The sequence below is a fragment of the Bacillus rossius genome, chromosome 14 (assembly GCF_032445375.1).
Source record: "Bacillus rossius redtenbacheri isolate Brsri chromosome 14, Brsri_v3, whole genome shotgun sequence".
In the NCBI taxonomy this organism is placed as follows: domain Eukaryota; kingdom Metazoa; phylum Arthropoda; class Insecta; order Phasmatodea; family Bacillidae; genus Bacillus; species Bacillus rossius.
In genome coordinates this window covers 9,696,382-9,722,214 of record NC_086341.1, presented here as the reverse complement: position 1 = coordinate 9,722,214, position 25,833 = coordinate 9,696,382, and the positions used below count along the sequence as shown (strand labels likewise).

At 38.5% G+C, this 25,833-nt stretch overlaps 1 protein-coding gene across 2 annotated transcripts in view; it reads left to right on the top strand.

The window, feature by feature from the left end:
* The window catches only part of LOC134539121 (mucin-5AC-like), a 177,821-nt gene that overhangs the window by 35,960 nt on the left and 116,028 nt on the right, over positions 1-25,833 (top strand). For both annotated transcript variants that reach the window (XM_063380863.1, XM_063380862.1), the window contains exon 2: positions 932-1,292. In XM_063380863.1, coding sequence (XP_063236933.1) covers positions 1,224-1,292 — 69 coding nt within the window. In that variant the 5' untranslated portion in view covers positions 932-1,223. The remainder of the gene's footprint in view (positions 1-931; positions 1,293-25,833) is intronic.

Here is a 25,833-nt window from a genome sequence, read left to right as displayed (position 1 = left end):
GGGCAAGGTTGTAATAAAATTTCTTGTCGAAATTCAGGTTTAGAATTTTTTCAAGGTTTTTTTTTCTCGGTTTTATCGAAGCCGTTTCGTTGTGTAGTTTTGAAATTCCGGCCTGCCAATCGAATGATACGATAATCAACGTATCCTAGCGGCGGGTGCGGAAACCACGCATGATTCGCGTCCAGAAATGCAGTCGAAATTGCAATTTTTCGTGTATTTATCACGCTCACGTTAAATTTCCCATCCGAGTTAAGTATTGCAAGTGTATTTGCAACGTGAGGAACCGAGGTTGGATGTTGACACATCTTTGGCTCGCGTGTTATTTTTTTTTTTTTTACGTGATTAACGTCTTATAAATCGATGAACGCCGGCTGCACGCACGACAAATTGTCACGTTCCGCCCGAGCCGAGCGTGCAAGAACCGGCCAACCACCGTGCGGGAAAATCTTCTATAATATCAAACAGGTTAAGGGCGGGCTTTTTAAACTAATTGTTCGTGATTATATTTAAACAAATTAAATTTGCAAAAAAACTGTAAATAATATTTGAAAAATTAAAATGTACGGTATGCAATTTTTTCATCAATGTTTTCTTATGACTAGAGACCTGAAAAATTCGCGGGTTCATTTCGTTTTTTTTGCTAAAATTAGAATAATTATACCTTAGTGCTGCTTCTGCAATTGGTTCACTGTTAATCTGGAGGACTGAGGGCCAATTAGAGACCCTCACTCGTGGAAGTGTCGAATCGCAGACCACCCAGTCGAGACGTCTCACAAGTCAGCAGCCAATGAAAAGTTAGGCATTTGTCCGAGCGTCTAGAGACTATTGGAATCTATATCCGGTCTCTACTTATGACGTCACCACGTAAAATTATCGTCCGTGAACCGACTTTACAGACAACCCCCCCCCCCTTTTTTTTTTATCTTTTCAGGTGGGACAGGGGCGAGCAGGGGAATCGACCAGAGGAATTCTCCGTATAGCGCGACGCGGCGATCTGTAATGCCTGTGCACGGCGCGGGAGGGGAAGGCGGCCGGGGGTTTTCAGGGAGGGGCAGTATCGACCCCTCGCCTGTCCCGGTGGCGGAGGGGATGTGCGAGGGGTGGTAGGGCTGGTACTGCAAGGGGCAAGGGGCGGCGGCTGGCCTGCGCTCGCTGGTCCGCTCTCCACTCCACTCCAGCGGCGACCGCCCGACCGAACAGAACCAGCAGCACCAGCAGCAGAGATGACGCCTTCCGTGCTGGCCGGCGTCGCGACGCTCCTTCTCGCCGCTAGCATCGCCGACTGCAGGGCCGTGAGTACCTGCGTCTCTCACTTTCTTCCCCCCCCCCCGTCCCCTACTCTTCTACCCCACACCAGTGGCGTAGCCAGGATTTGTGTGTGGGGGGGTGTTAAGAAGCATGCCCCCCCCCCCGTATTAAAGCGGGGGGTCCGGGGTTCCCGCCCCCGGGAAAATTTCGATTTTAAGGTGTAAAATAGTGCTATTTTAGCAGTTTTCAGTTCATAAATTTAAATATTGTAATGGTAAAATTTTTTATTAATTTAAATATGAAATTTGTTTGAGTGATGAATAAGAAATTAATTAAAGATTTGGTGCTAAAGGGGGGGGGGGATGGGGATTGAACCCCTAAAAAAAAAAAAACCCTGGCTACGCCCCTGCCCCACACCCCTTCACAACTGGACGGTGTTATGTTTTAAAAATGGTTCAACCCACAAACATTTCCAACTGAGTAAATTGAGCTCAAAGTCGAACACACAATAACCGGTATCGTGGCAGTGCGTTGAATGTTTGTTGGTCGCAAGATGGCAGAAGTAGCAAGGAATGTCGGTTAAAAATTTTTTTTGCTCAATTAAAAGTGTCATTTTACCTGCAAAATTATTTCAATAACTTTTTTTTTTCCTTTTCTTGGCTAACTCATTTGTGCATAACACCGTCCACTAGCAAACCGTGTCGTAACATGTTTGAAAAAAAAATACCTCAATAAAACACGTTTAATAATACGCTGGACAACTCATAAAACTCGTGTCGGAGTTACGAAACGTACACTATTTTAAGTGTAGCACTGCAGTAAAGTATAATGGCAAATATTTTTTTTTACAAGATCTCTTGTAAAACCAGCAACAATCATTTGACAGTTTAGGTAGCACTTTCGTTATCAACCTTTTGAAACGTCTTCGCCTGTTACTGCATGTTACTGTACACGAACACAGACTTAGTTACGCACTGTCAAGTTGGAAGGTAATCAAGGATAGTGGTCTCACACTTATTATTATTACGTGCAGTATGTTAAATATGGCTGGCTGACTTATGAAAATTGTTTCTTGTCGTAATTGGGGGGGTACATGTTACAATCAGTTAAAAAAAAAAAAGACTGACAAATGTTAAAGAAAAAGAAAAAGGGAACAAGTTCATATCGTTAAATTTACGAAGAACGCTTTTTAAATTCTATCAACGCTTGTCTTTTTTAATTTACTGGTAGGAAATTTCATCATTGAAAAAAAATTTATTCCCAAACATAGTTTTTGTATTTATCAACATAACATTAACAAAACTTAAGTCTGCAGTTAACATATATTTCTCTTTCTATCACGTATGTGTTAACCTTGTTTACAACTAAGAATATAACTCGGAAGCAAGAATCAGCGTAGTTTATTTTTAGAAGATTTTGTTATCTAAAATTATGAAGAACTCTTTTTTTTATTCGAGTTGAATTCTTCGTTCGAAAGTTCGTTAATTTACTGCGATGTCCTGACAGTGTGTGTTTCGTGCATGTTCAGTTGTCAGTCTTTGGTTCTCTGCGACCTTAACTTGCGTCAGTGATTATCGTAAGGATAACTTACGAAATGTTTTGTGTAGGATGATGTATACGAAGTTTCTTGGCTTGTGGGATAAATCCGCTACGAAGGAGAAGGCTTCACCGATATTTAGGTCGACATTGCAGTCGTCATCATCCTACTGAATGCTACCCTGATGATGGCGATGGCAGTGTCAACCGAAACGTCAGCAAAACCTTCGCCTTTGATCACAGACAATTGCTGCGAATGCCTGCGGTCTTTATTACACTGTAAGAGATTGGAGTAAATTTACAGACTCTGAAACGAAGAATTGAACTCAAATGAACGAAGACTTCTTCTTAGTTAGCTAATTGAATATAACTGGGTTTTCGTAATAAATACGCCGTATTTCGAATTCCGCGTTGTGTGTTTCGTTCTAAACAAAGGTAAACACACACAGACAAAAGAAGAGAATTCTCGCTGTAGACATTACCAGTTTTTGAATATTTTTTTTTAGTACACCCAAATTTTTTTTTGGATTCGTGTCCAAAGTAAGTGAAGTCAGTGTCCGTAAATTCACGAAGATAGCCGTAAATTCATGAATATCCCCGGGTCATTATTTGTAGTCGGCGTTCTTCGTTAGTTGAAGATGAGAAATTTTAACGGTGTAGCATGCACATGACTTTAATGAAGATTCTCTCAACCATTTATAGAGAAGAAGTGGCAGCGTGGGAAAGCTTTGTCCTTAGAACTACGCCTCGGACAAACAAACCACGACAGGCGGGGTTTATGATACATAGAAAATTAATTGCGTCGCAAAAAAAAAGTGTGAATTGTTTTTCCTTCGGTAACCTTCGATACCTTTAAGTTTTGACAAGTTTCCCCACTTTATTTTTCCTTCTTTTAAATGCTACCCATACAAACACCTCAAAAAATTCCTAAGAAATTAGATTTTATATATTATGTTCTAGAGTGTGGAAAGTAAAGAAATGAGTTTCGTGCGAACACTAAGAATCTCTTAAAAAAGATTAGAAGTTGCTATGTTTTTGGATTATTAAATGCTGCGTATTGAAATCCATGAAAATGTATTTGAAATAAATACATTCAAATTATTAAATAATTAAGTAATTTAAACAGAACTGACGATAAATTATGAATAGTTTTTCAGTAGTTCCAAGTCTCTGAGTGCACTGAACCGTGTTAGATACAATGTAAAAAATGTTTGTACTTTTTATAAGGAAAACCCTTGGAAATCTGGTTGCCAACGATATCAATTGCAAAACTTTCAGGTAGAGCTCTGTTAATTTGCCAATGGTAAAAAGCTCTGCTTTGCAATTTTACACGTTATATCATTGGCAACTGAGTTTCCAATGACTATCTTTGTAAAAGTACAACAATTTTTTTTTTACAGTTTATGTAAGTTGGTAGCCACCAAAATTGTTTTTTTTTTTTTTTAAGTATCATTGCTACTTTGTATGTGTCATGAGTAGTATGTAAATGACGGTCCGAGATCAGGCTTCAGGCTGTGGTGCCGGTGCCGGTGTCCGCCATCTTGGATTTTCGTTGTCGGTGCTTCCAAATGTGCTGCCTTTTCGTTGTCGGTGCTTCCAAATGTGCTGCCTTTTCGTTGTCGGTGCTTCCAAATGTGCTGCCTTTTCGTTGTCGGTGCTTCCAAATGTGCTGCCGTTTCGTTGTCGGTGCTTCCAAATGTGCTGCCGTTTCGTTGTCGGTGCTTCCAAATGTGCTGCCGTTTCGTTGTCGGTGCTTCCAAATGTGCTGCCGTTTCGTTGTCGGTGCTTCCAAATGTGCTGCCGTTTCGTTGTCGGTGCTTCCAAATGTGCTGCCGTTTCGTTGTCGGTGCTTCCAAATGTGCTGCCTTTTCGTTGTCGGTGCTTCCAAATGTGCTGCCATTTCGTTGTCGGTGCTTCCAAATGTGCTGCCTTTTCGTTGTCGGTGCTTCCAAATGTGCTGTCTTTTCGTTGTCGGTGCTTCCAAATGTGCTGCCGTTTCGTTGTCGGTGCTTCCAAATGTGCTGCCTTTTCGTTGATGGTCCTTCTATTTTAATGTTGTTTTGACTCTAGTATTATTGTAAATGGTTCTTGATTTGACTAGCGTTTTATTCCATACGGTGCATGTATATAAGCGAGTCCTAGACAACAGGACGCTCAGTTTGTTACTGACGTCGTCGGTGTAAGGATCACCTAGTTTGTTTCTTCTGGTGCATTAATCATGTAATTACCTGTTCTTGCGAACTCGATGGCATCTTTACCGACTTTAACGACGAACTCGATGGAGGTTGTACCATCGTCTACGGGAACCTTGACGACAGCTACGACGGAGAAGGAGCAGATTCCGTTGACAACGTCGATGTCAACACTGGAGGAGATTTCAACAGATGTGATACCACCAGCAGAAGATAGCTTAATGACTACTGAGCTGGATGTGCAGGAAACCACGACGATCGACGATACGACCTCGATGGAGACTTCAATGGATGCTGATTTGACAACTAGCGAACATCGGTGCTGTTATTGCGACAAGATTTTCTCAAACAGCAGCAATGCTCGGCGACACGAGAGGAGCGAATGTGTCAAGAACCTATATCGTAAAATGTTTGTTTGTGAGAAATGTCATAAGCAGTTTGCCAGAAAAGATAATATGAAAACGCACATGAAGGCATGCAAAGGCCCTGCTGTTCGGCAGAAAGTAAAGGTTTCGTCGCAACAACGATGCATCGATGTGCATAAGAGAATGCCTGGAAATGGTACTACTGTTGTAACGCCTGTATCTGGATCGGGTCTGAAAGGATCGTCTTCATCACCACGGTATCCTTGCAGCTACTGTGATACGTCGTTCGCATTTTCCCATGATGCACGAAGACATGAGCGGAGCAAATGCACGAAGAATCCATCTCGCATGAAGTTTCGATGTGATGAGTGTCATGAATGGTTTACTCGAATTGATAATTTGCGACGACATGCGAAAAACTGTAAAGGTGAAGTCCGTGTGCCTACTGCTGAACTACCTGCAGAAATTTCGACTCCTCGGTTTAGGTTGAAGGCTCGTGAGCGTACAAGCAAGAAAACCGATGTGCAGCAACCGATTGGTATGATGTCTGAACAGGAAAATAAACCTAAGACTGTGTTCGGAGCATTACAAGTGAACGATAATGGCTTCTACTTGGCGCAGTCTGCATTTCGTGGAACATTGAAGGACTATTATTTAAATACGTTAGGTGAGTCGAAAGACATTTGTAATTTTCTTGATGATATCAGAGAGGACATAATCAATCAGCTTACTGATGATGTAGCAACAAACGGACCTTTGAAATATAACTTGTGGTTGGACTGTATATATGGAAAGCCATATCCGTTCGATGACAAAGTGAAGAAATGTGCATTCAAGACATCGGCTGCAGTAATTTACAGTTCTAACGATGTGAAGCAAACTGTTAAAAACGGTATCCAGAAACTCTGTCAAGAAGAGGTGGACTATGTCTGTAAAGGTTCTGGCTGGACTCTGTCTAGTATAAACCGATTGGAGCTAAGAATTAGTCATTTCACACCGCTGCGGAACTAAGTGATTATAAGATTGCTGGCTTTCTCAAATGATCCTGTAGTAGAATAGAAATTATGTAATAAATATTATGTTTGTAAAAGAACTTGCAGTGTTTAATTCCTCGAACCTGTTACTATTATGTTAAATTGATGTTATATTTAATTTTTTTTGCATCATCCAAGATCGAACCGAGGACGGGAATCGATCGAATCAATATGTAAATTAATGAGTGATTTATTTAATGAATTTTGAAAGTTTTCCCGAATTTCTAGCTAAATAATTACGGATTTTCAAGATGGCGGCCAAATGACAAGATGGCGGGTGTCACAGTAATAAATTATAACTGCACTCTAGCGGATACGAATTAAACTAACATGTCATCGGCGCACTCTAGCCGACGATACAATGATGATGGCTTCCAGCATCGAAGACAAGATGGCGGACATGACATCATACTACCTGACGATATATATGCTTTGAAAAAAAAAGTGGTGGGAGTCAGTATGCCTTCGTCCACTGTGAGGGAAGGATCGGTCATCATTTTTAATTTTTTTGCACTCGTCGGGTTCGAACCGAGGACTCCGAGCTCCGTGTCGTAAATGTTTTTTTTAAATATTTTTTATTAAAAATATTATTTAATTTTTTTATAATTTTAAAATTTTTTTCATTAAAATCGGATAATAAATTTAAAGATGGCGGCCGTAACGGATATTGCAATGGTGACATCATAATTCAAAATGGCGGATAACACAATGCCGGAATGTTCGAGAAAACGAAATGACGTCATCCAAGATGGTGGATCCAAGATGGCCGTCGGGGTCAAGGTCAAAGGTCAAGGTCACATCCTGATAGAGGCTTAACTGAGGCTTGAGTTAAGGATGCTTAAGCCTGTATCAGGACATTTCTAGCCGTTGGGATTTTTAAGGACTAAATCGGGAAATTTTCCCTCGAAACGGGAATTTTTCCCTCGAAAACGGGAAATTTTTTCTTAAAACGGGAAATTTTGAGTCATTTTGAGTCATTTTTGAGGAATTTTGAGGAATTTTTGCCGCCGTGACGTCACAAATCCAAGATGGCGGACGACAATCTTCAATCCACCGCCTGAGGCCTGTTTCCGGACTGGCCAAACTATACTACTGTCATGCTCTGTATCAACCACAAGATTACTATGTTATATACTAATATATAGAGACCCGGAAATTTCGCGGATTCTTCTGGCCTCAGGATAGAATTTAAAGTTATAGGTGTGCTCGACCCATGTTTACTTTCCCATTGGTTGATTTCTTAGCGAGAACATTTTCCTTGTTATTTGGCACTATCTGATTCGCTTACTTCTCTCCTAGCTGGGCATCGTTGGCTCACGGTCGTAGAGGGGCGTGTCCAGATAACTGCGTGCCACATCATGAACACAGTGTGAGAGTGTGGAGGTTTGCATTCTAGCTTGCGACTAAATGAATCCGCAAAATTTCCGGGTCTCTACTAATAGATAGGTTTTACAATGTTTTCACAAAAAATGTTATTTATGCTAAATACTTTGTAGATTTTTTTCTTTATAGTACTCAATCTTACTTGTAAACTTATTGCCAAAAATTATTCTTTTATCTCGCCAATTTTAAAGGTTTTGTATTGAAATGGCTAATAGTTATGAATTAAAAAACTTATCTCTAAATAGTTTAAAACTAAGTCGCAATCCACGCATGTTTGTTTGTTCGCTTACTTCTTAAACTACTCAATGGAATGTGACGCAGTTTTCACTATCATCGGAGAATATCTTCCTGAAGGTTTATGTGTTTAATACATTCATATAAAATAAAAAAATAGTAGAGAAATCTTTATGTGTTGCTATGAAGTGTTAAAAAGACGCTTTAAGGCGCTTACGTGGCCTAAGGTCATTTGTATATTATACATAAACATTCGATTTTTCATGAACATTTTTGAGCGTTGAGTGCTTTTCACGCGCACAGATATATGTAGCCCTTTAGCGGGTGACTTCTTAACGAAATTTGTTTGTGTTGTCTCAAAAAAAATCTGTCAACATATTACCCAATATATTCTTTAGTTATGGGTAGAGACCGGAAAAATTCGCGGATTCATTTCGCGATAGGCTAGAATCAAAATACGTTTGCCTTTTTACCGCATCAGTGATTGGGCCACAGTTTATCTGAATGACACTCGGCCAATGATAAACTTTCAACAAAAGAAGTATCGAATCACTAGTGTCCCAGTCAACAGGTGTCACGAGTCAGTATAGCCAATGAGCAGTTGTAATTTTCCCGCGTGCATAGAGGATCATGGAGTATATCCTACTACAGGTCATTGAAATCGCGAATTTTTCCGGTCTCTAGTTATGGGCATTACTTTATATTATTTTTGAAAACACCGGACACTTACGATAACTTGTGATACTTATTAGTACTTACATATTTAATCTTAATAACTACACATTAGTAGATCGCATCCAGGGTGGGTTGCTAGTGCCCAATAAAATAATTATTATATAAACAATGTTCCGAAATTCGTAAGTTAGGAGGCGATACAACACAACTAAACAAGTACACGGTCAATTTTTTTTTGTGAATGGAACAGAAATATTCATTTAAAATTACAGATATTTGTAAATTTGTACATTTACATGAAAACACCTTTATCTCTACGAAATAATGTTCGCAGTAATACTGGGTTCAGATACTTGTCAGAGCATTTATGAGTTTTGTTGTCCCAGTATTGTAAGAAAATGTTTTTGGTATATGCATCTAAACTGTTTATGTCTTCGTTAGTTTCTTACATACATAAATATTTAGGTTATTAAATATCTTTAAATCTTTATAACTTTAGCAGTAGATCGATTTAAAAAAGGCCTTTTTATAGTATGCCTAAAATACGTTATACTTCAAGTAGCTCATTTGTATCGTATATGCTATTTTTTATTTTTTTCATATTTGTATTTATATGTTAATTCAATCTTTATTTAAATGTATTTGTGACAGTTTTTGGTATGTGTACCTAGTTAGTAAAGATGTATGTGGTTAAGTGTAAGACCAGGTGGTACGCCTTAACTTCGCCACTTAAAATAAGGCAATGAATAAATTAATAAAATAAATATCAAGTGCGCATATTAATAAGCATGATAATTATTGAATATTCTGTTATTTTTTCCGGGGTTGAAAATCGTGCTTGAATGAAAATTCAATTAAAATATAAAATTATGCGAAAATATTTTCGTAAGAAATACGCAGTATATATCGAAAATTTTTTTTTTCAAGTTTGCAAAAATAACCATAGCCATGAGTTCTATATAGTTACAATACATTTCTTGTAGTAATACAAACTATTTCTAGGCAACTGGTTTTCAAAGGAATATATTGTTTGTAAAAGTACAGAAAATTCATCAAGCAATATATGCTCGGTGCACAAGCGGTAAAACGCTATAGGGCGTTACATGCTGTGTTGTGACATAATGGAAGACAAGACAGAAAGGAACAGAATGGAATTGTAATAGTAACTTTCATTTTTTAGACTACAATGTTCCAGCTGTGTAAATGGACTACTGTTGGTTTCATTTGCACTGCAGAAAAAAAAATATCTTGTGACTCGGTCATGCTAATTTTGCTAAATACATGTAAAGTTCACCGCAGGAGAGTGTGTTTAATTAAATATGCTAATCCCTGGGACAAACAGTTAAAGTAAGCATCTGTGCCTGCAAAGCTGATATGAAGAAACGTCTTTATGTACATTTTGAAATGGAAGCATTTTGACGTGACAACGTCTAATAAATCGATGAACGCCGGCTGCACGCACGAGAAAGTGTCCCGTTACGCACATTGTTCCGTTACGCTGTGTCCCGTTACGCTCATTGTTCCGTTACGCTGTGTTCCGTTACGCTGTCGGCGAGTGCGGTAATAATAGGTTATGTTACAATTGACTAAAAAATTATGGTGATTCATATAATTGATTATAGATATTTGATTACAGTTTATTTATATGAAAACTTGTTCATAATTATATTGAAACTTTATAGCTAAACGCCAGTTTTTAAAATTAATTACAAGTCCTCTACACGTGAACTGTTTTGTCGACTGTTTATAAAGTGAAGTGAAAAGTTAATGTGGTTTTCATTGCTTATTGCAACAACAATTTCGGCAATCAAGGTTAATTATTCTTGCATTTTAAAAATCTGATTGCTAGTATAATTGCAAGTATTTATTCTTTTATTATTAAAACAAAAAAATAAAAATGATTCAATTTTATTCATGAAAGTATGCAATCATTTCATCAATGTTTTGTTCATGACGTTGTCACGTTAAACTATCGTCCGTAAACCCGACTTTACAGACAACCAATTTTTTTTTTTTAAAGGCGCAGAGCACACGGCCATGTTGCAGGAGTGTGTGTGTGTGTGTGTTTGCGTGTGTGTCTGTGTGTGTGCAGGCGTGCCTAGCGACTGTCAGTAGGAGCGTCAACTGAACGCATTGCCACGTCTCGACCAATGCTGGTGCCCGGTTCACGTGACCACGACACCTGAAGAATGTCGTCCAATCACCGGCCAGGCCTCGACCTCGTACCCACGCGATCAGAGAAGCTCGACGGAAGGGGACATTAAATTTTTTTCTTTGAAAAAAAAAAAAAAACTTATTGCTAGGGGCAGGCATTTTTCGCGAATAAATCTGAACGACTATTAGACTGCAAAAAAATATGTATCCACACCAGAGGTTTCTTCCTTGTGATTGGCGTCCATTTGCGAGAGGAGTCGTTGCCTTTTTTTTTGGACCGGGACACTTAGGACGCGTTTGCTTCCGCACTGAATTTCTGTGATTGGTGCTGTAACATTGGACATGCGCCTGGAATAAACTCACCCAATCACGAAACACAGACGATGCTACAGTGTTTTAACTTTTAACTAGTCTCGGAATCTTTTCGCGAAATATGCATGGCCCTACTTATTGCTGATAAATTGGCATCCATGATATTCTTTCAAGTCGTCATATAGATCATTTGAGATAATAAATAAAAAAACAGAGTTTTGTTCTACAATGGTATTTCACGTGCCTATTTCAATTTTTTTTCCAACTTTTCTGTAAATTCATCAATTCAACAAATAATCTATAAAATTTTCAAACTTTTTTATTTTTCTGTTCTAGTTCAAATCACTATATATTATTTATGAAGTTAAAGATTCTACCTTAATTAGTATACACAGTATACGAATTTGTCAGGTAGAATTGTAGCATTAGGTTACTCGTGTAACCTTTAAGTTTGCAACCTTAATAAAGAGAGGAAAACGTTTTGTTTGAGTTGTTTTTTGTTTGTTGAAGGAAACGTGAGGTAAGCAGAAGAACATAATTATTGTCTTCCTGAAAGAATAACGTGAGAGAGGAATGGAGAATATTAAGACGAATAAATAAAATAAAAAGTGTGATCTTAAATTATTACATATTAATTTTTTTTTAGTTAGAACATAAGATACCATAAAGCAAATCTAACGTTAATTTTTTTTCTGTCTGTAGTTAATTAACTAAATTTCTGTTTCTATTGTATTCCACAACATTATGTAATGCTTTTTGTAAAATTCTTATTTGAACCTCCTTAATCACAGTGGTAAAGTACTATAACCTGAATATCAACGGTATCAAGCAGTGGCATAGCCACAATTTTGGGTTGTGTTGTGGAAAGGGGGGAGGGAACAACATGTAGGAAACATCACAAAGGGATAGCTACAACCATTTTCCAAATAATCGCCCAGGATAACTGCAATATTGCTGAGAAAAGTTTTTCTGGTTACTACACGATTCTACCCAAAAAGGAAAATTTGAAGTGTTTTTAACTCAAAAAACAAATGTTTGTCCGTAAAGTCGGTTTACGAACGATAGTTTAACGTGACAAAGTCATAACAAAACATTGATGAAAAGATTGCATACTTTTATGAATAATAAAATTCATTTTTATTGAATTATCACTATTTTGTATGGATACAAAGAAGGAGTGAAATTAAATCTACAATTTAATTGATAAATTTACTTTTATTTGCACTCATTAATTCAAATATATTTATTACTTTAACGAACAGATTATTTGAACTATAACTTTTATACATGTTTGCTATTTAACTTCTTCCAATCTGTGTTATTCTGTTAAGGATAGGACGATGATAGGAAAAGTAGGAAACGAATGGGAGTGTTTCAAGTTTAATGTGCCTCGAAAAAGTGAAATCGATGGTTGTTCCAATCGAGTGGAAGAAAGATAGATGCGGCGCAAGCGTACAATGAGCGTAACGGGACACAGCGTAACGGGACAATGTGCGTAACGGGAAAATGTGCGTAACGGGTAAATGTGCGTAACGGGACAATTATTCGTGCGTGCAGCCGGCGTTCATCGATTTATTAGACGTTGTCACGTCAAAAAAATTGACTGTGCCAAAAAGTATATCGCTCATTAGACTGCAGTATGTTATGCCCGCGCCAGCTCTTTCTTCCTTGTGATTGGCGGCCGTCTGCAAGAGAAGCCATTGCCCTATTTGTCCGGGCCAATCAGGAAGCATTTGCTGTGATTGGCGAGCCAACGGTATACACGCGCGCATGAAAGAAAAATCAATCACAAAACACAGACGATGCCACAGTTTATTTTATCTCACATCTACTCTCGAAATATATTCGGGGAAAAAAAAATTATTGAAACCCTGCTTGTTGGTCATATTATTCTGCGTGTTGTAATTAACTGCTAACCCTAATCTCGCATTTATCCCTAGTGTTGACATTAAATGAAAGGCTGGAACATACTATAATTCAACGACCTCTTTATCTATCTCTCATCCCCCCCCCCTCGTTTACAAACCAGGGCGTAATTCACTGTCATTAATATCAAACTAAGCCCGGCACGGCCGCACAATCTTCATTTATTCTAAACTATTTTAAGTAATTAAATTCATCGTAAAATCCGCGGGATATCGGGAAAAACCCACCCGCGCGCTCCACTTCCGCAACTAACCCGAGAGCTGAATGCAATTACGCCCGGGGAAGTTAATTTGTAATGCAAATGAGACATTTATCCCCGCGAATTTAAAGCGTGCAGTTGTTTACGGTGCACACAGGCATTGTTGTGCTACCGGTGTTGTCACGCCCCTGAAATTCCGTGAGCTGCGTTTCCTGACTCCTTTTTTTTTTTTTTAATTTCCCCCCTCCCCCCACACCCAACCCCTACCCAAAATCATCCCCGCCCTCCCCATTTTTTTTTGGGCCGAGTGAAAAGGGACTCGTTGAAAAAACCGGCTGAGTTACTGCTGGGCGGTTGCATTTGCATTCGCGCGCGCGGCCGAAACTTAGCGTCGGAACGGTCGCGGGTGTAACGGGACAAAACGAGGCTACAAGATTTTCTTTTTTTTTTATATGCTGCAAACCATTTTCTTACCAAGGAACGGAGGGATAGGGAATTCAAAACACACGTCGCCTTGCTTTCAGCAGGTTTTAAGGTTGAAACTCACACGTCGTGTTTTTTTTTTGACGTGACGACGTCTAATAAATCGAAGAACGCCGGCTGCACGCACGAAATGTGTACCGTTAAGCACATTGTTCCGTTACGCTGTGTCCCGTTACGCTAATAAATTGACTAAAAAATTATGGTGATTCATATAATTGATGATAGATTTTTGATTATAGTTTATTTATATGAAAACTTGTTCATAATTATATTTAAACTTTATAGCTAAACGCCAGTTTTTAAAATTAATTACAAGTGTTCTACACGTGAACTGTTTCGTAGACTGTTTATAAAGTGATGTGAAAAGTTAATGTGGTTTTCATTGCTTATTACAACAACAATTTCGGCAATAAAGGTTAATTATTCTTGCATTTTAAAAATCTGATTACTAGTATAATTTCAAGTATTTATTCTTTTATTATTAAAATTAAAATGATTCAATTTTATTCATAAAAGTATGCAATCATTTCATAAATGTTTTTTATGACGTCACGTTAAACTATCGTCCGTAAACCGACTTTACAGACAACCAATATTTTTTTTCATTTATTGTTGATGATCAGGGACATTGAATTTTCTCGAAATAATCTGATTGCTTAATAGACTTTGATTTCCTGATGTAAGCTTTTGGACATACGCCATTGCTAAGCACATGTATGTCTGTAGAAGAAAACTACAAAAAACCAAAAGACAAAAACCACAAATTATGCAAAAATTGCTGTTGTCGACACGATATATAGCCTACTCCACAACAATTGTTTACAACAGCAATTTTTGCTTAATTTGTGTTTTTTGACTTTTGGTTTTTTGTAGTTTTCTTCTACAGACGTACATGTACTTATCAATGGCGTATGTCCAAAAGCTTAGGGTAGGGTGGGGCTATTTGAGTACCCTAACATTAAAATCAAAAATTTTACATCTTAAATCGATTTTAAAAATTTATTTTTGTTAAACATTGTAATTGCACTTATTGAATTACATGTATCTCAGTTATAGAAGTCGTATCTATCAAAATGCATACTACAGAAATAAAAGTCAAACCCATTGTAAAATATGTCAATAATAGAATATGTGGGGCTATTTGGGTTTCGCAAGGGGCTATTTGAGTCGTTAAAAATATATTTAATTCTGGAGTAAATGAGCTGTTAAATAACATAAATTGTGCTTCGAAGTTATGTGCAAGTCCCTTTAGGCAATATTTCGCGTACAAATGTTTTCTAATAAATAAAATGTCCACTAAGACCATGTTAAAAAAGTAAACAGAAACACGAGTTTCCATAGGCATTAAATGCATTTCCCACAAACAAACATTTTCTGACCGACAGCTCCAACACAAACTTCATGATACCAGCGAACACATTGCTGACAAGCTATCCAGTCACCTTTCTTCAGCGATTCCAAGGAGTTATAACGTAGGCTACAAAAACTACACGGTGTGTTATCAGTTCCTTCGCAGTGCATTGATACTTCATTTGGATCATCCTCAGAAGATGAATTTGTAGATATTTCACGTAAATCTTCAGCTGGACAGTGAACACTTCTTGCACTGGAATTTTTCTTTAGTTTCTTGTATGGTTGTCCTTTCAATAGTTTTATTTGCCTCTTTGCTCTACAGTCAGAAATATTATCTTTTGATGTCAAAAGTCGAGATTTTTGTTTTCTGCTTCCTTTTTTTTGTTACTATTTGTTTTAACTGGCGTTGAGAGAATCTGTGAAAAATCTGGAGACTTTGAAGACAACTGCTTCGTGGTTAAAGTTGCAGTAGATATCTCGGAGTAATCACGATCTTTTTGCGTAGAAGCAGATTCTCCAGAAAGTGGAGTCGATGGAATAGAGCTCTCTAGCCCAGGTGGTTCTTGCTGTGTGTAGAATAGTGTCGATGGTAAAACTTTATCTTCAGGGACTATTTCAGGATTGTATGGATGTATTCCTGTACATTGAAAACCTTTTTCTGCAAGAACTGGCGTTGCAGTTTTGATCCAGGCCTTTTGGAACAGTTCCCCAAAATTGAACTTGCTGAGTTTTCCACCTGGTTGGCTATGGATATACTGCGTGGCTTCAGCATGATAGTATGTTTTGAGAGTCTTAAACACAGTTCTGTCCATGGGTTGAAGCACATGAGTTGTGTGTGGGAGCAGACAAAGAAGTTCAATGTCATTTTGTTCACAAAACTCTAAGCATTCGAGGGAGCAGTGAGAAGAATGTCTATCCAGTACGAGAAGACATTTTCCGGGAACCCTAAAAACATTAAAATATTTTAACCAAAAGAGAAATATTTCCTCGTTTATGTACCCAGACTCCGACATTTTAACTACCGTTCCTGATGGCATGTGCTCGTTATACTCTTGCTTCCGCTCTCACGCTTAAACAGCACTCCAAGACAGCTTTGGATGCTAAATTAAGCTGCTCACTTGTCCACTTTAAATATGCACGAGTCCTTTTGTAAGTGCGAACCATCTGAAAAAAAGTGAGATAAAATTACATAATATGGTATGCAACAAAACTTTTTCATATAAATGTAATGTAATATAATAAATATTAGCAAAAATCATCTTTACATTTAATAAATATATCCTTGGTATCATAACAATCACTTTTGTGTTGACCCAAATAGCCCCATTGTTGACCCAAATAGCCCCAGAAAAACTACTCAAATAGCCCCAATTACTTTAAATCAAAAAATTAGCAAAATATTCAATTCATTAAAAATAATTCTTGCTGTGAATATACTAAGAAACTCACAAATGCTTCTTCTTTCGTTTGACATATAACACTTAAGATAAAGTTTCATGTTACACTTGGATATCACTATTTCCCCGGGTATTAAAGTTAGAGTTTAATATTTCAAGACACTGAGGTGATTACCTTGCGCCGTTCGCCGCCCGTCCGTACACAAAATATCACATAACATCCGCACACAACATGTCCTTCTGCTCAGCACAACCTTCTTCTCGCTTCTGAAGTCCAGTCCGTGCCAATGATGCGCGGAGTTATTGCGCAGTAGCCGAAAGTCTTATTTCGACTCAAATAGCCCCACGAACCAAATAGCCCCACCCTACCCTACATCAAGTCATGCTTTCCCATTGCACAAATCTTTCAAAGATAAGACTGTGATTAGGCAAACGCGTTCTAGCTACTGTTCCCTTGTGATTGGCGGCCGTCTGCAAGAGAGGCCATAGCACAGTTAGGCCCGGGCCATTCAGGACGTGTTTGCTCCCGCGCTGGATGGCTGTGATTGGTGCTGTTCCGACAGCAGACATGCACCTGAAATAAACCCGGCCAATCACGATAAATAATACAATGTTACAAAGTTTTAACCCTCGGCTGGTCTGGAAATCTTTTTCGCGGAAGGTACGTGGCCTTGTTGGTGTGTCACATCTTAGCTCTCGGTTTTTCGGCATTTGTAGAGACCGGAAAAATTCGCGGATTCATTTCGTGATAGTCTAGAATCCAAAAACGTTTTCCTTTTTACTGCATCAGTGATTGGGCCACAGTTTATCTGAATGATACTCGGCCAATTAAAATCCTTTAACAAAAGAAGTATCGAATAACTAGCGTCCTAGTTAAGAGGTGTCACGAGTCAGTAGCCAATGAGCAAATGTAATTTTCCCGCGTGCATAGAGGATCATGGAGTCTATCCTACAGGTCATTGAAATCGCGAATTTTTCCGGTCTCTAGGCATTTGGCGGGAGTTTTTTTTCGTGAATGGAATGGAAGTCGCTTGGAACGGAAATGTGTAACAGCCACGGTGCTGCGGGTGGCGCGACAGGGAAGTTCGCAAAGCCGAAGGTAAACTTTACGGTACTAACTGTTTGGTGAATTCCAACAAGATGGGCAGATTTTCGATAAAATTCCTTGTAGAAAATCAGGCCTAAAGCTGGGGTTTAGTGTTTTTATTAAAAAAAAAAAAGTTTCACTTTTATAGTAGCCGTTACTTTATATAGTTTAAAATTGCACTCTGCTAATCAAATGATTCGATAGTCGACGCAGCTGCTCCGGCAACGAATTCTATAGCGGCGGGCGCGGGAACTACGTGTGATTCGCGCCCAGAAATGTAGTTACACAAATTGCGTATGTTTATCACGCTCGGCATTATTTTGAAGAAGAATTCTACGTAAAATTTCGTGTCCGAATTTCGTAATAAAAGTTTGTTTGCTACATGAACAACATTAGAACACATGAATTTGCTCGTTACCGAGGTTAGATCTTTACACATCACAGGCGAGTTACTGAAAGACTTGATAACTGTGTTTATTTATTGTTCGTCATTACTAATACTTAAGGGCTATTTCTGTAGATGAAACACTATAATTACAGACTGGAAAAATCCGCGATTTCAATGACCTGTAGGATATACTCCATGATCCTCTATGCACGCGGGAAAATTACGTCTGCTCTTTGGCTACTGACTTGTGACACCTGTTAGCTGGGACGCTAGTGTTTCGATACTTCTTTTGGTTGAGAGTTTATCATTGGCCGAGTGTCATTCAGATAAACTGTGGCCCAATCATTGATGCTGTAAAAAGGCAAACGTATTTCGATTCTAGCCTATCACGAAATGAATCCGCGAATTTTTCCGGTCTCTAACTATAATCTCTCTTGAATTTGTTGTTCTATCACAAATATTTTCAACAGATGTTTAATATATTTAATGTAACAATTGGTGTAAAATGCACAGATCTTCGTAAAATGACGAGTCGCTGGCATCCTTACAAGCAACCTTGTGGTTTTCCATGTTCTTGTGGCACTGCTATAAGCATAATGCTTCACTCGCTTCCATCCTGTTTATTACCACATTCATCAAGATCTGACGCACAGAAATTTAACATTTTCTGAAAATATATTGTGAGAAAATTTGTGACCCGAATGAAATAATGGCCGGAAATGTAATAATTAAATAAAACCAGGTATAAACTTCCAGCAACTTCCAGTCCTGAAAAAAAGAAAATAACTTTTGTTTAGTCGGTGGATGTTTCAGGACGCATTCTTCCCAGTCGGAAAAAAATCTCCCTTCCTTCCACTTTTATAATGTCTCGTAATTTAATATTGTAGCGCGTAGAATAATAATTTCCCGTAGACGTCATGTAATCACAGTGATGGCACACTCTTTTACCACTGATAGGGCAAAAACTAAAAACAATTTCTGCTCTGTAATCGATTCGTACATTTTTGAAGGAAAAAAAATCATTTTACTTCCTATCTTCTTTTTTCAACACAAGGTGAATAATATATCGCTCACTTTACATGACCTTTCATACACAAAAGGGCGCCGCCATGCATATGGGTAAAATTTCAGTCCAATTTTTCGCCTCCATTTTTTAAAATTTTAATTCCAATTTATTTGTAGACTGCAGGATGAGAGTTATGATATTACAGATGAAAAGAGGAACTCAGTTTCCGAATGTAAATTGCAGGGTAAAATTAATCAAAGTTACTTTGTGTAGACATGTATTACGGAAGTAATACAGCGGATATTTTTTTTTTCAGCCTGAAGCGATCTTTTTAATAATACGGATTATATCCATCACTTCTACTTACAGCTGTCGCACTACTTTATGGTACGCTCGGGCAGTGCCGGTCGGTTTTTTCTCGTTATTCCACCGCCAGTCGCGTCGAAATCGTGCGAATTCCGTGACTCCACTCACGAGCTTTGTAACTGCCAAAATTTTATTTTTTGCTCATTGATAGCTTTGAATATATATACTGTATAGAAGTCGCGAGTGGATAGGATTTACTCTACGTTTTTCAGAAGCTTATGATGAGCAGCTTGGGAACTTCACCGCTGCAGTGCGCTGCCGTAACGCCCTGTATCGTCTTAGTTGTTATTTACACGTTAGAGCGCAGCGCTGTCGCCCGCTGTCATTCCCCGCTCCCCTCATCCATCATTCACTGCAGCTCAACGTCGTTCAACGGGAGGGGGAAGGGGTGTTTGAAGAGTTAGACACTTGTCCGCTAGGGACCACCACAAGTCGATGCCCTAGAGATGGTGGCGATTGCGGCGGTGAATTAACCAACTACCTCAAAACCGTATTAGAAATTTTAACCTGGGCTGGCGACTTCTATACAGTATATATATTCAAAGTTGATAGAGACCCGAAAAATTAGCGGGTTCATTTCGTGTTATGCTAAATTTCAAATAATTATACCTTAGTGCTGCTTCTGCCATTGTTTCACTGTTAATCTGGAGGACTGAGGGTCAATTAGAGACCCTCACTCATAGAAGTGTCGAATCACAGGCCACCCAGTCGAGACGACTCACAAGTCAGCAGCCAATGAACAGTTTGCATTTGCCCGAGTGTGTAGAGGATATTGGAGTCTATTCTGGAGGTTATTGAACCGCGAATTTTTCGGGTCTCTACTCATTGATGGGGGCATGCATAGAGACCGGAAAAATTCGCGGATTTATTTCGTGATAGGCTGAAATTCAAACATGTATATAATTCTACTGGTTCTGCTATTGGCTCGCAGTTTAACTGGAGCTCTCTGGGCCAATGAGAGACTATCGACCATAGAAGCGTTGAATCACTAGCTACCCAGTGGAGACGACTCACAATTTAGTAACCAATTAACACGCGTGTTTACTTGAGAAGTGCAGTGGATAATGGAGGCTATCCTAGAGGTCATTGAATCCGCGAATTTTTCCGGTCCCTAGGCAAGCATATTTCGCGTAAAGTTTCCAAGACTAACTGGAAGTTAAAAAACACTGTAGCATCGTCTGTGTTTTCGTGATTGGGTGTGAGTTTCTTTCAGCTACATGTCAAACGTCAGAACACCAGTCACAGTAGGAAGAAAAAGCGTTCTAAATGGCTTGGCAAAATAGGGCAACGACTTCTCTCGCAGACGGCCGCCAATCACAAGGACGAAACCGCTGGTGCGGGTGTACCTTGTTGCAGTCTAATAGACGATCAGATTTTTTTTCGCGAAAAATGTCTGCCCCTACTCATTATCATTAGTCTGAAAGCTACACTGTTATTTTACTTGTAAATGGAACAGAAATATTTATGTAAAATACAGATATTTGAATTTTTTTTTTTACATTTACGTGAAACCAACCGTATTACTATTTATTTATTAAAATTCCCCCTATCTTTCCCATCTGTATCTGCGCTGTATCTGAAATGGCGCAAAATGTTACGGATAAAATACACAATATTTGTCACGAAAGTAAATTTTTTAATTATGTTTCTTTTGAAACTATGAACTATATAGTTTATACAGTCTCCACAAGAAATGTGTTAACATTTTCTTGCTGAAGCTGGTTTTATTTTCCTTAAGGTCATGGTGAACGGTAGCGGAAATTGGTTCTGCAACAGTAGAGGATGTAATGAGATGTAAAAAAAAATTCGTAGCATTATAGCCTTCTGCCTTTTTCGGGCGCCGTCCCAAAAGATTCACCCGCACAGCAACTTATATTCACTTATTTTCCATGCGTTAAATGAGATACAGAGGGAGAAAAAGGGGGGAGGGGTGTAAACGCGTTATTTTTTTTTAATTTCACGAAAACTAGAGATTTGCTTCCGCAAAATACGTTAGCTTCCAAGCCTATCCACTCTCTGCCCAGCGCACTTATCTCCTGAATCGAATCATAGCGCTATATTTAGACGACTGATAACTAGAGACCGGAAAAATTCGCAAACTCATTTCGCAATAGGCTAAAATACAAATAGTTATACCTCAGTGATATATCTGCTATTGGCTCACAACTCACCTGGATGACTCTGGGCCAATGAGAAACACCCGACCAAAGCTTTATCGAATCACAGGCTGCTACATTGGGACGTTTCGCACAATACAGCAGCCAATGAGTGGGCGACATTTGATCGAGTGTACGTAGAACTATGGAGTTCATCCTGCAGGTAATTGCGAATTTTTCCGGTCCCTACTGATAACACATCGGGAATGATTCACAGTAATATCGCATTTTCTGTATGAAGCTGCTGTCTTTATAAGTTTCCTGATATTTTTATATGTATATATAATTTAATAACGAGGTTTCAATAGTGTTTAAAGACTCACGCGAATTTGTTTTGTTATAAGTAGATTTGAAAGTCGAATGCATCGAAACATCTTTCTAAAAATTTGTCAACTTTACATATTTAAGTACTGTATTGCATGTTAAGTAGTGTATGTATGAACTAACTTATTTGTCGACTTTTGTTTGGCGCAGTTAAGGCCTGTACGCCATCTCTTACACTGAACCATTATACATAAATAACATGTAATAAGTTATATCTACGAATCAAACATGAAATTACGTTGTAACAAATTAAAAATATTACAACAATTACTGGTAAATCATCAGCCAATTTAGCATCCACGTTTAGTACTAACAGACCATATAAAATAGTGTATTAAATATAAAATTATAATTAAATACTAACCTTAACTATATTAATTATAGTTATAAATAAAAAATAATAATTATAATTAAAATTCTTATTAGGATATTGTCATTTTCTCAGTAACTCATTCACACACACACACGTGCGGATTCATTCATTCATTGTTACGTGACTGTAAATTTAGAGAGTCCGTTTTTACTGAAATAGAATTTTTAAAAGGTATTTGAAATAAAGTAATTTGTATAAATGTTTGTAATTTTGTTCAAAAAAATGTCTGGCAAGAATAAGTATGTATATATATTTTTTAAAACCATAATTTAAACAAAGTTTCGTAAACGAATAGCAGGCTAAATTAAATTTATTTTGATTTTTTTTTCCAAACAGGCGTAAAAAGCCAATAGATAGTGGTTTTATTGAGACATGTGAGTTTTAGAAGCATTTTATAACTGAACTTTAGAATAAATTTTTAGAATGTAACATTTTCTAATGGTTTTGAAAATTTCGGTGGGACAAATAGCCGATAGATAGTGTTTTTTTTTTAAGTTATGTGAGTTTTAGAAGCATTTTTAAACTAAACTTTGGAATCAATTTTTATAATTTAACACATTTTAATGGTATTGAAAATTTCGGTGGGTAATATAGCCAATAGAGATAATGCTTTTTTTTTTTTTTTTTTAAGACATGTGAGTTTTAGAAGCATTTTATAACTGAACTTTGGAATCAATTTTTAGAATATTAAATTTTCCAATGGTACTGAATGTTTCGGCGGGACCTATATTCGTCAGTATACTCCTTCGTCGATCCGGAACCCTACTTCGAGGCGTTTTATAACACGTGGGCCGTCAGACCATGGAATATGTCTGCTCGAAAGGACGCGAAAGCGCTACGCAACGGGGCAGACACACGTTAAACTCTGGCGGGCGCCCGAACAACTCGCGAGGCATAATTCATGGCCGCGTCCCGCGCGATCGATGCGACCCGGGACGGCAGTCGCGGGAACTAGACGGTCCCCGGAGAGAACAAGAGGGAAAGAGGTCCAGGAATTATACATGAAGCGCTCGATGGTCCTCCCCTCTGGTGCGCCTGCAGGGACCCGTGTATGCTCGCCCGCCGTACACGCCTGTACCCCGGGGTCCTCTACCCTGCCAGGGGTCGCAATTGCATCTGTCCTACAGACGGCTACCGGCAGTTAACGTATTTTATTTTCCCGACGCTGTTAACTGTTTGCCACACGTACTGGCCAAACACTGGCTCAGTAACCAATACGAATGTTCTTTGTCTGGAATTATTTTACCTACAGGAAAAAATAACTTTTTTTTTTTTTTTGTGATTGGGGCAAGTACTTGCGTATGCGAGAAATAATGGACGTACGTTATTTCAGGGCGTTTGTCTGTCGGAGTGAACCAATACCGACAAAGGAAAATAAGTAAATATGTACAGCGGACCGAAAATTATCAGGAAGTATGTATGTACACTAAGAATCGCGAAATATTTTAATTCAGTATATTGATGAAAACATCACCGAAGAACAAATATGAGAGAGAAAAAAACTACGTCCGTTAGAAGTGAGACTTAACAAGCTTGGAGGTTCAAGAATAAGTATGCCAGTTAGCAAGTGTACGACTATGCACGTGTCAAGCACATGCAAGTGTGCTATAATAGATACATAATAACATCGAGAGCTATACTCCTTTCTTTGCGCCCTGAAGATGACATCGCCTTGACCTACCCTACCGGCCATAAATAAAATTATTTTTTAAAGAATTTGTTTAATTCTTGAGCATAAAAACTAAAAAAAATTGTTTGTCTGTAAAGTCGGTTTACGGGCGATAGTTTAACGTGACAACGTCATAACAAAACATTGATGAAATGATTGCATACTTTATGAATAAAATTGAATCATGTAAATTTTAATAATAAAAGAATAAATACTTGAAATTATACTAGTCATCAGATTTTTAAAATTAAAGAATAATTAACCTTTATTGCCGAAATTGTTGTTGTAATAAGCAATGGAAACCACATTAACTTTTCACTTCACTTTATAAACAGTCGAGTGGAAGAGAGATAGATGTGGCGCAAGCGAAAAATTAGCGTAACGGGACACAACGTAACGGAACAATGTGCGTAACGGGACCCTTTTTCGTGCGTGCAGCCGGCGTTCATCGATTTATTAGACGTCACGTCAAAAATGTAGTAACTTTATTGAGAAACTCGTGTTTCTATGGTTTTGTAAACCCTAATTTTAATAATTTATTGAATGGTATACCACAAATAAAGTGTTTTATGGCGAAGGATTCATACGAATGGTTAAGTCAAAACTATATACCACACGATTTCATGCTATCAGTACATATTTTAAACCATACAAACCAAAATAAGTACTCGTTTAGAAGAAAAAAAAACCTTTTGTATACAATTAAATGTGGTTATATTATGAATTTATTTAAAATCATGTGCAAACACACGCAATATTGGAAGCAAAACAATTCAGAATGTCTTTCTCTTAGCGTGCGAACAAGCGGGGAAAAAAATTAATTCGACGCTAAAGAGTTCAGTTTCGGGATAGCCTACAGTTCACAGGGATTAAAGACACAACCATAGGTTTACGGCACAGTTCCTGTAAAAGGATCAGTATAAAAAATAATAGTTCTTTATTTTTTTCCTGGAGGGTATGCTAAGGCAGGTTATCGTAACTAAAATGAAGGTATTGTAGGTTAGGTTAGTGGTGTTTAAAACACTCTGTGACCGTGAAATACATAAATCCCTGCAATACGGTGTTTTCTTTTATTTCACGAGCGATCGGAAATATTCGGACAACTCCGGAACTGTTCGGGCGCGGCTCTCTCATCCCTCAGTTTCACGTGCGCGCTGTTATAAATTACATCAAATTCACGAACTTTTTCCCAACGGAGAATTCAACTTCAAAACGAACGCAAAATACTTCAGTAATTTCAAATAACTAAATGAATCTTCGCACAGGAACAACGCCGTATTTTTTGACTTTTCGAGTTGTGTGGTTTCGTTCTGATTGAAGGTGGTTCAAAAAATAAAAAGAACAGCGTTTTTTTTCTGTAGACTTGAACAGTTTTGGAAAAAAAATTTTGCTTATATATTCCAAGGATATTTCTTTCGTGTTCAAAGTTGAGTTACGATGATAAACCGTGGATTTTGCGAAGATCCCTTGGGTGTTTTGTAAGCAAGCGCTCTTCCTTAATTGAAAATTTAGGGGGGGGGGGGGTGAGGATTTTTTTGAACAGCGTGGCGGGGTCGTTCCTCGCTACTCCTTCTTGTTGGAAGCCGGGCGCCGCCCGCCGGGACAGGGGTTGTCGTTGGTGGAGGGGGGGGGGGGAGTGAAGTGAAGGGGCGAGGAGGGTCGGAGGGTAAAAAAAAAATTAATTAGGACGTGCTTTGTTCCCTGGACGGACAATGACCGGCTCCCCAAGAGCGGCTTCCGTCCGCGTTTCGCGGCATTCACGTCCGTGTTGACTTGTCCGGCTCAGCCACGGACAACTGTTAGTGGTGGAGGGGAGGAGGAGAAAATCTGGGGCGTAATAATAAGGTTTTATGTGTGTCCCGAGGGTGGTGGAAGGGGGGGTGGAGGAAGGGGTTGGTTGATGGTCTCGGGAGAGAGCCTTCTCGCGGAACAATGGCGGTTGCAGGTCCGTCGGTCCCAGTTCGCCTTCGACA